A 12434-nucleotide genomic window follows, 5' to 3' on the forward strand; every position below is an offset into this window, starting at 1 on the left:
AAAGCTTTAGGACGCCAGCTGCCCGTTTCGATAGCTTGCCGTGTGACGCCAACGCTCGCTGAATAATTGTCGTCCCGTCGCTCTCGGCTCCGCCACGCTAATGTTGCCATGGCGCCGCAACCGCCGTGCTCCCATCAAAACTTTCAATGGACGGAAACCCCAAAAGAAAATCCACGGAGTCCGCTAGCGACATGCTAAAGGGCCCGCCTTCAAGTCCCCATTGAAGGCTTGGCCATCAAATTGTCCATCCTGCCGCCGAGTTCCAAGGTATCCAACCTCCAGTGGCGGCAGACGCAAGCTGTGCAAACAATCCTCCGATCCCGCCTGCAGATTTACAGCCGAGTCTCGCTTCCCCTGGATTTGATTCTTTTTTGTCCCGTTGTTCATCATTTTTCAATTTTTCACTCACGCACACCGGCGGCCATAACTCAGGACACCTTGTCGTGTGGCCGCCCCCCCTCGGGGATGACGAATAAAGGGGCTGTTTTTTCTCGAGGGGGTCGTCTAAAGGGGGAGGGGTATAAAACCTGAGGCGCACAAAAGCACCCCCACCCCCGCGGCCCGTCGGCGGTGGGCGATAAGCGGGTGGGAATCAAGGGCACCGAGCGGGGAAAGTGACCTACACTAGCGGGTCGTTATCGCCGGGGGTGGGAGGCCCACAGAAACCGAATGACGATATCGCCGCCATATTTTAAGTCACGTTAAGTGCAGTTGCTTCACAATTTGGAGGAAGCTTTAGAAGTCATTCAATAAGACACAACAAGCGGTCACGTGTGTCCCGGTGTTGCTTGGCTTGAATTTCCGAAGCGGTGTAGTCGCTTTGTGTTCCAGCTATGGTTGTTAGAGGCAGTCAACTGTTGTTGCGTTATATTGTGCGGAAGTGTATGTCTGTGTGTTTGCGATGCCCATATTGTCGGTGAGGAGTGCAAAGAGTCTCCAGGGTTTGAGGGGAATGCTCATTAAAGCCTGGCGTCTACTCGCAACGTCGCCTCATCCTTCAGCGTCCCTTCGACGCCCCCCCCCCACCTCCAAATCTTCATCTTCGCCTTCTTCATCGGTGCTTCTCTATTTCCGTCTCGGCCATCTGTCTATGTTGTCACAACAAGCAGTAAGTTGTAAATTCACGTTGGGTCGTACCGAGGAGGTTTCCAGTCGCTTTACGTTCCGCGAAAAGTTTTGTCGTCGTTTCACGATAACTTCGAATAAGCTATGAGGTTTACACTTTCTTTGCCTGCCTTTATTTTGAATGGTGAGGTGTAAATTACCAATCACGGCTCAGCTTCAGGAAACTGGTGAGCCGTGATTGGTTGTGAGCTGAACCCTGGCAACTGCGATGTCATTTTCAGCAAAATGGCCACCACCTGAGATGGATTAAGGCAGGTGCAGTAGTTCTTGAACTCCCTTTTTGGTGTTTCCTTTGCCCGAGTACGAAGGTTACGTTACTTTAAGAGTCAAGCAAACTGCTTGCGTGTTAAGCCGCAAAGTTGCGGTGTGTGTTTTTGTTGCTCGACATCTCAGCCATGAAGTTGAAATTTCCCACACCTGGAAGTAGTCTGAGACGGCATCATAAGCCGCTTGTTTGGGCTCTCGCTGGTCGACTTGCAATTAGCAGACGGGCGGCTTTTTGTTTCTGCTTCATTTCCCGCTTTGGAATTAATGAGGTGACTGCGCACGCACACGCGCGCACACACACACACACGCACACACACAGACACACACACACCGCAGCTTTAAAGGATCATGCCTCGTAAATAAATCCCCCACTGATCCCTCAGTCAACACACTCTCCATCCCGCTAACAAGTGTGTATGTGTGTGTGTACGCGCACGTACACTCCAATCATTTTTTTTTTTTAAAGATGAGAGCTCGTGAAGGATAATTGGTGTAAAAGCCCATCTTGAAGCTGATGTAAAAATGACATTTTCTCATCTTGTTGATGGCCGTGGTAAAAGAAGCCAAGAAAAAAAAATACATTTCATTCAAACAAGAGCTTGCGCGCTAAATCAAATCATAAGAAATCAGCCGGAATGTCAAATAAATCCACCGGCTGCTACATTATTACATTCGGCAAGATTTCATAAAAGTCGACCCAGAAACCGATCTTGAAAGTTGAAATTTCGAACCCAAATTTGACCCCTAAACCAAAATCTTTCCATGGCGGTAAAAGTAAAAGCCCCCAAAGACGTTGCGCCACCTGAAATGTTGCCGATCATACCAAGTTGTTGCCCCCGTGGCTAGTTATCCATCACACAGACAGGTGGCGCTCTCTCAGCTTGATTACCGCTCGCCAGTCAAACGTTCCAGCCTGCGGCGGCGGCGGACTCTGGAAGGCTAAATGATGCCCCCTCAGACTCCCCCCCATAACCCGCCTCCTGCTCCCTGTGTGATGCTCTCACTGCATGATGGATGGCCTGTTTACTCCACACACAACACACAGACACACACAGCGTTGTAAACACACACAAAGACACACAGTCGTACATCACGGCAGCTGAGGTGTGCTGGAGTGTCGCCTCCGTGAAGGCCAAAGCAAGTCTGGAGTCTTTACGAGCCCAACGTTGGGTCGGGGAAAAGTAGCCAATATGGATTTGTCGTATGATGGAAAAAGCGACGGCTAAAAACACAAACCAGGTTCAGGGTTTAAAAAATGAAAAGCAAGTGAGAGGCAATAATTGCAATGCCAGCCAGAAGGCGCTTTGACGTCATTTTTTATTTGCTGCCAAAATGGCAGCAATTTGAAATGGATGACATGAGAGCTTCTCGTTTCTTCTTGAATTCAGAAACCAGACTATCCGGCACAAAAAAGGTACAAAAGCAAATGGTGTGCGTATAAACAACTTCCTGGCTGGAGACTAATGATGTGCTTTTTTTTTTTTACCACCACACCCAAAGCGGAGAAGCGCTTTGATGATGGAGGACGGCGGCTGACATATAAAAAGACACAATCCCCGTGCTGGCATCCCGCCCCTCCCTTCGCTGATCCCTCCATCCCCCGCGAGATGTTACCCATTTCTCCTACTACATAGTTATGTTATCGCCATGGCAACCCGTTGTTATCTCATTTTTTAACTGTGTCGGCCGAGTTCAAACTGAAGGCAACAGAGACGCCTCGTGATGCTAAGCGCCGGCCAACAAAGAGCGCGTTAAAGTAGTGAGCATGGCAACAGTGCATCATTTGAAACCCTACCCCGGTCTTAAAACCCTAACCTAATATTCAAAGCCCAACCTACGCTTTCCATTTGCCCAACTTTGGAGAATGGCCAAAAAGAGTCGACGTGCGATCGGGCGCGCCCGTCCTCTTATTGTCGCAACCAACCAGGTCTTCTTAATCGTCCCATCCGAGCGGATTCCCGGCGTCGAGAGTTTGATTTGTCGGCCACATGCTGGGAAACGAGCAGAGATGTGCCGTCTGACTCTCTTTTCTTTTTTTCCAAAAACGTATTTGCGAAGGCTGAGAAAAAGCCGACCTATACTTGTAATGTCACGTAAGCCAATCTGCATAAGAGCGTTAGCTAAACTGGTCAATCACTCCCGTCTGGCAGCGCATTATCTCCGGCGACGAGCTTCCATTTAGCCCGCGTTACCACTCAAACGATTAGAAATAAATAAACAAATAAATAAAAATTACCCTAATGTGACACCTTGTTGTGTTTAACAGAGCACCGCTTCACGCAAAGCAAGCAAAACACTGCTAATTCCTTGTCAATCGACTTCGCACCTTACTGCTTATGACTGAACTCGTTCACTGCCATTGACGACTATAGACGTCAAAGATGCCTTTTAATTGGGCTGTAGCTTACCTTGTCGCTTTCTGCAAATCAACTAAACCGCCAAGCTACGGAACAAGCAGGGGATGAAAGCGAGCCCACATTCGCTAGTACGCGAGCATCACTCTCGGGGCTACGGCAGCTGCAGCTTGTGATGTTCCGGGATTTGTCAAGTTTTTTTTTTTTTTCTCATGTCCCTTCGTCGCCTCCGGAGGGTCGTTGCGCCCACTCTGCCCTCGTCTAATCCCGCCTGTCCGAGAAAGATAGAGGCAGGCGGGTGGCAAACACAATCAGCCGCCTTTCACACACGCTTAACGGGCTTTCGCGCTTGTTGGACAAGGCCGAGTGCGGAGGCGGGCGGGGATGGCTTTAATAGCCGCCCCGGCGCGGAGGGCGGCCAAAATAAATAAGCGCTGACACCAAAAGTGTCACAGCAGTCCGCTTGGCCTCCGTCTGCCGCGTCGGCACGGCGGCGCTCATCGGCCGCCGCTGTTCCCATAAATCACTCCCTCCCGGGCTCGCTACATTAATTCCGCCGGGCCCCGCGGGGGCCGACTTGCTACTAGCGCTGATCTGCATGAGGTGCTAAATGATCTGGGAGGCCCCTTGCTAGCAGAACCTGCCCCTCCCCCTTCAGTTGCTTCCTTTCGGCGTTAGCTGCGTGGAATCGCTAATGTGCCGGTCCAATGGCACGTACCAATGACATGCTTTTGGCAAGGGGCTGGGGCAGAAATGAAACAAAGTTAGTTTACGTCCGCATCTTGTCGACTCTTTGCCGAGAGAATCGAGCGCAGATAATCTCTCCCGGCCAGGGCGCGTCTATGTAAACCGCATCATCCCGTATGCCTTTCAAAGGTGCAAAGTGGCGTCTGAGGGGACTGTCAACGCGGCAAATCCATATCAAGGCGACATCTTAGGCGAGCATCTGATGGCCGAGTCAGTCTGAGCACATGCTTGCGATTAAGCCGCTGCCATCTGAGTGGCGAACCCCTGCAATATTTGGCAAGCGTGCACTGTGGATATCGTCACGTCTTTCTTTCTGAGGGGCTTTTCCAGCCAACCTCTTGGCGGATTACCCGCCGCTGCCTCACAACTTCCCTCCCTCCCCCTCTTTTAAAGATCACAACTCCTCCGCTCGAGGTGAGGTTGCCATTGGTATGCGCCACTCGGAATGCCGATGGGAGATTAAGGTGGGATGACAACGCCAGCCAGAATTCAGAGATGGGCAGTAAAATTTGATTGCTTCTCTATTGGCTAGTAAACACACACACACAAAAATGCTTGCTGGGAGAAGCGGTCCCTCACACTTCCGTGAAATTTGGCAAGCCGACCAGGTGGGGGACTCAAAGAACCCCAGGGAAAAAACAAATTTTTTTGTTTATGTCACTACTAAATTTCACGTGGCCAAGTGAAACTGGGTTCCAAAGGAACATTTTCTCGAGATGATGACTCCGAATCATCGAAGCGCATGAAGATCATTTTTACCGGCTAAAGCGTGCGTGACTTGCTGCGAGCGCGGCGGAGAATGTCTTAATTAATTATCAGGCGTCCGGCACGCTAATCTGTTGGCGTTGTGAAGTCCTTGTCCTTCCCATTAAGTGCCACTCACGTTATCTCCTAATCAAATTAGGCACTTAATTGCGCTCCTCCCTTGACGGATCTCCTGTTTGCTGGTAGGGGGGGTACATGACTCGTTTTTACATTGCGATCAATTAATGAAAGCATAATCAATACAAACGTCCGAGGCACGGCGCTAAGCAGAAACTGAGCTTCAATTAGACACAATCAAATGAGCAAAATGATCTTTCAATTGAAACATTTGTATGTCTTCTAAAGTGTCCAGCCGTGACTCGCCGCTTTTATTTATTTTTTTAAATAGGAATTTCAAGGCTCAAGAGTTCCACTTTGTTTCTTCTTTCTGTCGCTTTGCTCGTCCTTGGAGATTGTCAAGATTCAGCGCTTGTGAGCTCGATGCACTTTGCAAATTTCTGCAAAGATTTCTCCACGTTGTCACGTCGTCTTAAAAGCGGTTTGCCAATAAAGCTTTGCCGCGTGCAGCTACTTGCTCGCGCCTTGTCATTGAAAAGCTTTGCGACATGGAAATGATTACCTGCGAGCGAGCGCGTGGCTTGCTAGCAAACAGGAAGCAAGGACAAAGAGGGCGTGTGGATGACTTAATGGCCGCTTTGATGGCTTCTCTGGGCGAGCACCACGCCGGCGGGGGCAAGCAAATAGATGAAACCCGGCGCGGGAGGCATTAAACGCACCAATAATCTATAAATAAGCATCCGGGCGCAGGTAGTTTATCGCCGTGCCGATGTTGTTCGGCCGCCCCTCCTCTGTCGTCGTCGCGGACGCGTCACCAGATAAACCGGCGGGCGCGAGAGATTTAGACGACGTCAGGTGACGGCGGAGCGGCTGCTCGCCGCCAGATAATCCCGCACAAAGACGATCCTTCAGGGCGCCCGCCCTGCACGTCGGTGGACGCTGCCGCCGCCGCGTTTGTCACGTCAAGCGTGGGCTTTAATTAGGGTGGCGGATTGAAGGGGGCTGCTTGCGGGCGGTCCGCAGATCCGCCGCCCCTCGCAGGACCCCGCGCTCTCTGCGCGCTTAAGATAATAGAAGCTGCCGAGCGCTGTGTTAATTGAGGGGAGATAAAGGGCGGCGGTGGTTGGAAGGGGGGCGGAGGGCGGACTACCTGATTAGAGGCGCTGTTTGGCTTCCATGACGGCCGGCCGGCCGCTATGTAATGTCAAACACCGCGGATGAAGAAAAGCTTTTCGAAAGTGCTTTGACAAGAAAAATTGAGCGAGGAACCTGGACAATGGCGCATTAATTCAGTCAGTCTGGGTGGTGTGGCGGACCCTGTGGGGGGCATGGCCTACCTGACTGGAGGTGATGATGTTTGGCCTTCATCTCGGCATCGTGACAACCGATCAATCTGTCGTCGGGCATGACATAGGGAAGGTATACCGTAAGGCGACGCGTCAGATGTGACTGGTGAGGAGATGAAGATGAAGCACGTCAAGATTTTAAGTCTTTTTAGGGGGAAAACTCTCAAAGTCACTTTGACATTGGAAAGTCGAGGCAGGAACCTTGGTGGCGTCCTCGTTTTGAGAGGGACCTTTTTTTTAAATTATGACAACTATGTCGTACATTTGGACCAATCTGTTCATTTTCAGATTTTGAGATTTGTGAACGAATGCTGCACGAATTGCGATGTGGTGGGGTAAGGCTTCAAGCAAGGGTTGGGGTGGGGAGTCGGGGTAGACTAAGACGGGTGAAAAAAATAATGAAAGGAAAAAAAGAGTTTGAGCAGCTTGTGTAATTGTCGGAATGCTTGGGACTTCTTTCCTTTCATTCAGACCTTCTCGCCATACTGGAGTGAACGCAGGAACGAGGGTGAGGGTGCGCGAGGAGGGAGCGGAAAGGGTGCGGCGGTGTGGGCGGAAGGGAGATCCGTCAGTGAACACACACAAACACACACGCATGCGCGTAGACGTGTGAACACACCTTCCTCCATGTTACTCGTGGGGCGATCGCTACCCCGCAGCGTCGGAATCTGTCAGCGGCGTGAAACTCACACGCAACAGCATACGCGTGTACTTTGTCAGGACATTTATGCAGACACTAAGAGTGTGTGTGCGTGAGATTAAATGGCACTGTGTGTGTTACTGTGAAAGCAAAAAAGTGTGGGTGATTGTTAGTGAAGTCGTGCGTTTGTGTGCATGTGCACGTAATGCGTGTCTGTGTGATCATTGTGTGTGAACGATTCTATGTAATAGGGGTGTGTGTGTTCGTGTGCGTTGAAAGAATGCGTGTGTAAAAGGTGTGTGTGTGTTTGTGTCTGTGTGTGTGTGGTGCTGATGATGAGGCAGGTGGACTGCGCAGCAGAGCTGTCAGCAGTGATTGTAAGTGCAACCCTGCGTGTGTGTGTGTGTATGTGCGTATATGTGTGTGCGCGCGCAGACACACGCAGTTCTCTTAACACCCTCCCTTCTGACACACGCGCACACGTTCTAACGCAGACGCACATTCCTGGAGGATTCCTTCATTTCTTTATTTGTGCTGCTTTGGATGCTCCCTCCTCCTCTTCCTCCTCCTCTCTGTCTTTCTCTCGCTCTCTCTCCGAGTCGACTTTCCATTCCCCCCTCCCGTCTTCCCATCAAGCGTGCGGCAACTCATCTGCGCGTCGGCTCGGCGACCCTCCGACACCGTGAGTATTCTCATGCTAACGCTGCCGCAGCGTTCTCCGTTGGCCGGCCGATTCTCAAGACAAAACGGGACGGATAACCGGAGGAGGATGCGCGGGAATTTCGCTCGTCGCCGTTCTGGATGAAGCGAAGGGGGCGTTGTGTGAGTAGTTGCGCGACCGTGACTAGCGCCCTTCTTTTGACAAGTGCTGCGTGTGTGCGTGGAGCAACTTGCGGTTCATTCATCCGCCACTTTTCCCACTCGCGAGGCTTTTCCCCTGCCGTGACATCACTTCCTGTTCACACGGGAGCGGAATCCCGCGCGGGCATTTGCACTCTGAGCTGGATTTAGTGGAAAAAGTGACTTTTTCATGCACAATTGTGGAGTGTGGAGATGATGAATGTCAATGAACTGTTGTGATGTCACTGTGGGATCAATTTGCACAATCCCGCCCCCACATCAGTTTTATCTGCAAAGGAAATTTTTGAAACAGTATTTTTTATTGTCATATAAGAGGGCCGGCTTTGATTTACCTGTCACCTGTCATGACATCACTTCCTGTTCACGGGGAAAAGAACTTGTCCTGAAACATTGAGTTCACATTTTGCCTCTATTGTGATCTCACAGTTGGCGAATATGGACCGCCCCTTTGTTTCTTTTTGGAACATAGCAGCAGCTAATATGTGTGCGCGCCGTCACACAGCAGTCACGGCGGCCCCACACGGTGACCCTCGATTATCCGGCCCGCCACGTGTTTGTGTGGGCACAGCAAGATGCTGATCTGCCGCCCTGACAACAACCTCTCTGGCTCTTCGCGACCTCACTTGCCAAAACATGAATCGTCACCCGTCAGGGAGTGTGCTCGTGGCATGCTAGTGGCACCAGGCAAACTGAACTGTGTGAATTTAGCAATTAGCAAGTGCTATGGTGTGTGCTGAAAGTTTCCCAGGTTGTCCACACTTGTATTGAATATGCCTCTACTCGTGAATACACTCAAAATGATCACTATGAAAAGGTAGCAGTAGTTTTCAGCGGCTCAGATTCTCGCCAATTAGTGAACATTTAGTAATTAGCGTCCCTGCAGACTATCGGAGAGCAACGGCCCTCCTTATTCTAGAAAAGGAAAAAAAATGACATAGACGGAGTGAGCCCACTCTCGTTGTCAGCGTCATTCACTTTCTGAAGGGTCGCAGCGTCCACGGTGAGCAGTGGCCAATTAGCCGGCAATTAGCGATTAGCCGCTGACGTGAGGCGTTCAATGCGCTCCGGGCTGGAGGAGAAAAATAAAATGCAAGGGAGGCTGCGCACTAATTAGTGGGGCTGCTATGAAGGCTGTGCGTGTAAGGTTCCTTTAACGCACTTCAAGAAGAAGACGAAGGACCGTCTTTCTGGGGCGAGCGCAGAGAAGAAAAAAATCAGGCGTTTAGCTATTTATAGAACGCCTTTCCAAGTTGTTGCCTGGACTGCTTATTTTGCCTTCAGTACAAAGTCATTAAAGTATCATCATTAAAGAATCGACAATGTTTATAAATACAGTACACTTCTGTTTGAATCTAAAAGTGTAGATCTTAGTTTGAATCCCAAACTTGAGCTGAACCCCGCTTTCAAACCTGAACCTTATCTAAAAACCCTACTCCAAGAAATCTGTCTTGTTTGAAACCCTACCTGGATTTTCAACTATGCTTTCAAGCTTGAGTTTGGCTTTCAAACAAGAGTTAGTGATTAAGCTTTCAAGATCGGGTCAAGGGTTTGAAGTCGGGATTCAGCCAGACTTAGTTTCCAAGTGGGCTTTTAAGGCAGGGTTAAGTTTTGAAACAAGCTACAAATTAAATTTCACCCTGGTTAATGCAGGCGAGGGGGTGATGCATTTTTTACAATGTGAGCCCGTGTTGAGGAGAAAGAGAGGGAGGGAGCGGGAGAAAAGAAGAGAAGGTGTAGGGGTCAGAGCGGCTGCATGAAAGCGTAACAATAAGCGACCGTTAGCAGCCGCGACGTTCGCCACGTTTGGCCGCAACCCGCCGCACCGCTGGGAAATTTGAAAGAGAAGCAATTTCGCATGCACACAATGATGGGGCGGTGTTTTGTGCCTTGCGTGTGTTTTTGGTGCTTTTTTTGCCGCAACTTTAGGCAAGGTTTGAAATTGGAATTTGGTGATAATTTGACATGCCACTAGAGGGAGCCTGTATACCAACTACTAGGCATATTGCGGCCCAAGCGTGACAAAAACATTTGCTGACTCGGCAGAAAGCACCAAACAAGTCCTTTGATCCAATTTTTTGGACTGTCGTGTCAGGCCTCGCCACCCCGGGGGGCTGCGTCAGGTGTTGGGTGCCCAGCCGAACGGCGCCCCACCCCCGCTGTCAGCGCCTGCTATATTTAAACTGGAGGTCACCTGTTGTGGAGCGCCGCTTTCAACAGCGGGGCAAAGGTCGCCAATCTTGATTGACAGCCGGGGGAGCGCCCGGCCCGCTGGCGGCGGCGGCGACTGCTCCGACTTCTTCTGACTCAGTGCTGACACACGCTAAGAGTGGTTGCATCAGCATGGAAAGTAGACTTTCCATTTAGACTTACATAGGTTCTAACGATATCCAGGTTTCAAATTAGGAAGATTGGGCGAATATTTTCCAAGGTTTAGGGAGGAGCGTAAAAAAAAACGTAGAATGATGTTCTGTCGGTGACCTCGGCCACGCTCGGCTGAAAACGTAATGTCAAAAGTTGCCGGCGTCATTCTTCACTTGATGGAAGCAAATCCTCCTGAAGGACGCCCCGTCCTTCGCCGCTCGAGCGGAGGAAGCGGCAAGATGGCTCGCTGGACTCTCCCCACCCCGAAAGTATTGTGACACCCCTCTATTCTATCTGTCAGTTTGTCTGAGCGTATTTGGAATGCTGTAGCACCCCTACCTGATCATGATAATGGTTCCTTCCAGTTTCTTTCCAAACAGACTGCCACTGAGCCACCCTGTTCGGTTTTCCTAAAAGCGGGATTAGCCGTTGGATTAACAGTCCTTTTGATGAACTTTCTATATTTCCATCTCCTTAAAAGCTTCCCAGTCATTGTTTTTGGGCTCCATTTATGGGCAACGGTTCCGGCAAGCTGTTGTGTGTTGAAGCGGTGCTGGCACAAATTGGCAGGCTGTTTTGTTTTCTGGAAATGTTGGCGAGTTTCCATGGAAACCTGCCAGCAGGAATTAACGGCAATTGGCAGGAATTTATGGGATTAATGCAAAATATCTGCAAGTGTAACAAAAAGGTTCAATTGACTTGAGGAACAATCTTTGTTGTCTGCATTTTGCTTAAATCAGGCAGATGTTTTATCGCTGCCCTATCCAAACTCTGCTATAGTTGAGATTCATCCTTGATTATTTTAAATATATAAAACGGATCAATGAGATATCTGTCTGCCATGAATGGTAATCTTAACATCTGATGCGCCAATTTTGCAGGATGTCTGTCTGAAAAAGTTGACAAAGCTTTTTGGTGTGTTTTGTGTGAAACACTCGCCAATACCCGCAAGTTCGATGTGTCCGATGTGCCAATTTTCCTGGATCTCTGCGTGAAAGAGAGGTCAGAACTGTCTTGCTTGGCTGGGTTCTGTGTGAAGGAAGTGAACTGTCCTGCTTGGCTGGGTTCTGTGTGAAGGACGCAGCCGAACAAATGCTAGATCGAATGCCTCAGCTTTTGCGTAATCGTTGTGAAACAAGTGACTGAGGCAGATGTTGTCCTCATTTTCCAGATAAGTCCCCTTGAGACGTTAAATCCTCCTCCTCCCTTTTTACGAACGGACGATTTTTCCTCCTTTTTTTATCGCTACTTCACACATCCTAATTGTCATAAGGACGCTAGTCTGTTTTGGGCACTAGCATCTGCCGCACCGTCAGGATCACTTGGCATCTTTAAATTTGGTAGCAATGTCTATAATGAGTAGACCCGCAAAAAAGGTCATGCCTCAAAACACACGACGACTCCGCCGTTTTCATCTGGCGCGGGTTGCAATCTTCTCATCACATTTGTATGATGTCGTTGTAGCGCTCGCTAACCTGCTGCCAATTCATCAGCTGTCCGTCCGCCCAGGCAAAACCACTGTTGATTGTGCATCAACATTCCAGCAAAGTGCTTGGTTGCTGTCAAGACGCCTTACGGCTCATCGCTGATGAAGATTTCAAGGCAAACACGCTATTGATCGACTGATAGAGTCTGACAGCGGCTTGCGATTATGCTGACGTGGCCAACATGCTGATGAGCCCCGTCGTTCATTAGTGTGCGCAAAACAGTCCAATAGACAAAATGTTTGGTGTTTCAGTACGCGGCGGAGGTGTCGATGAGATGCCGGTAGGACAACATGGCTGCCCCGGCAGAGTGTTGCCGTGACAACGGGCCGATGCTACACCGCCGTTTCGTATTCGTCCACCCACTCCCGCCGCGCGGCTCTTTGCACTTGGTGGCCTTTTGTTTCCCTTTCGCGGCTTGCGGGAA

The 12434-nt window shown here is 50.0% G+C and overlaps 1 protein-coding gene across 2 annotated transcripts in view; it reads left to right on the forward strand.

Moving 5' to 3' along the window:
* The first annotated feature begins 7982 nt into the window (after positions 1–7982).
* The window catches only part of LOC133170852 (RNA binding protein fox-1 homolog 3-like), a 118464-nt gene continuing 114012 nt past the window's right edge, over positions 7983–12434 (forward strand). For both annotated transcript variants that reach the window (XM_061304028.1, XM_061304029.1), the window contains exon 1: positions 7983–8123. In XM_061304028.1, coding sequence (XP_061160012.1) covers positions 8103–8123 — 21 coding nt within the window. In that variant the 5' untranslated portion in view covers positions 7983–8102. The remainder of the gene's footprint in view (positions 8124–12434) is intronic.

Source organism: Syngnathus typhle, linkage group LG17, assembly GCF_033458585.1.
Source record: "Syngnathus typhle isolate RoL2023-S1 ecotype Sweden linkage group LG17, RoL_Styp_1.0, whole genome shotgun sequence".
In the NCBI taxonomy this organism is placed as follows: domain Eukaryota; kingdom Metazoa; phylum Chordata; class Actinopteri; order Syngnathiformes; family Syngnathidae; genus Syngnathus; species Syngnathus typhle.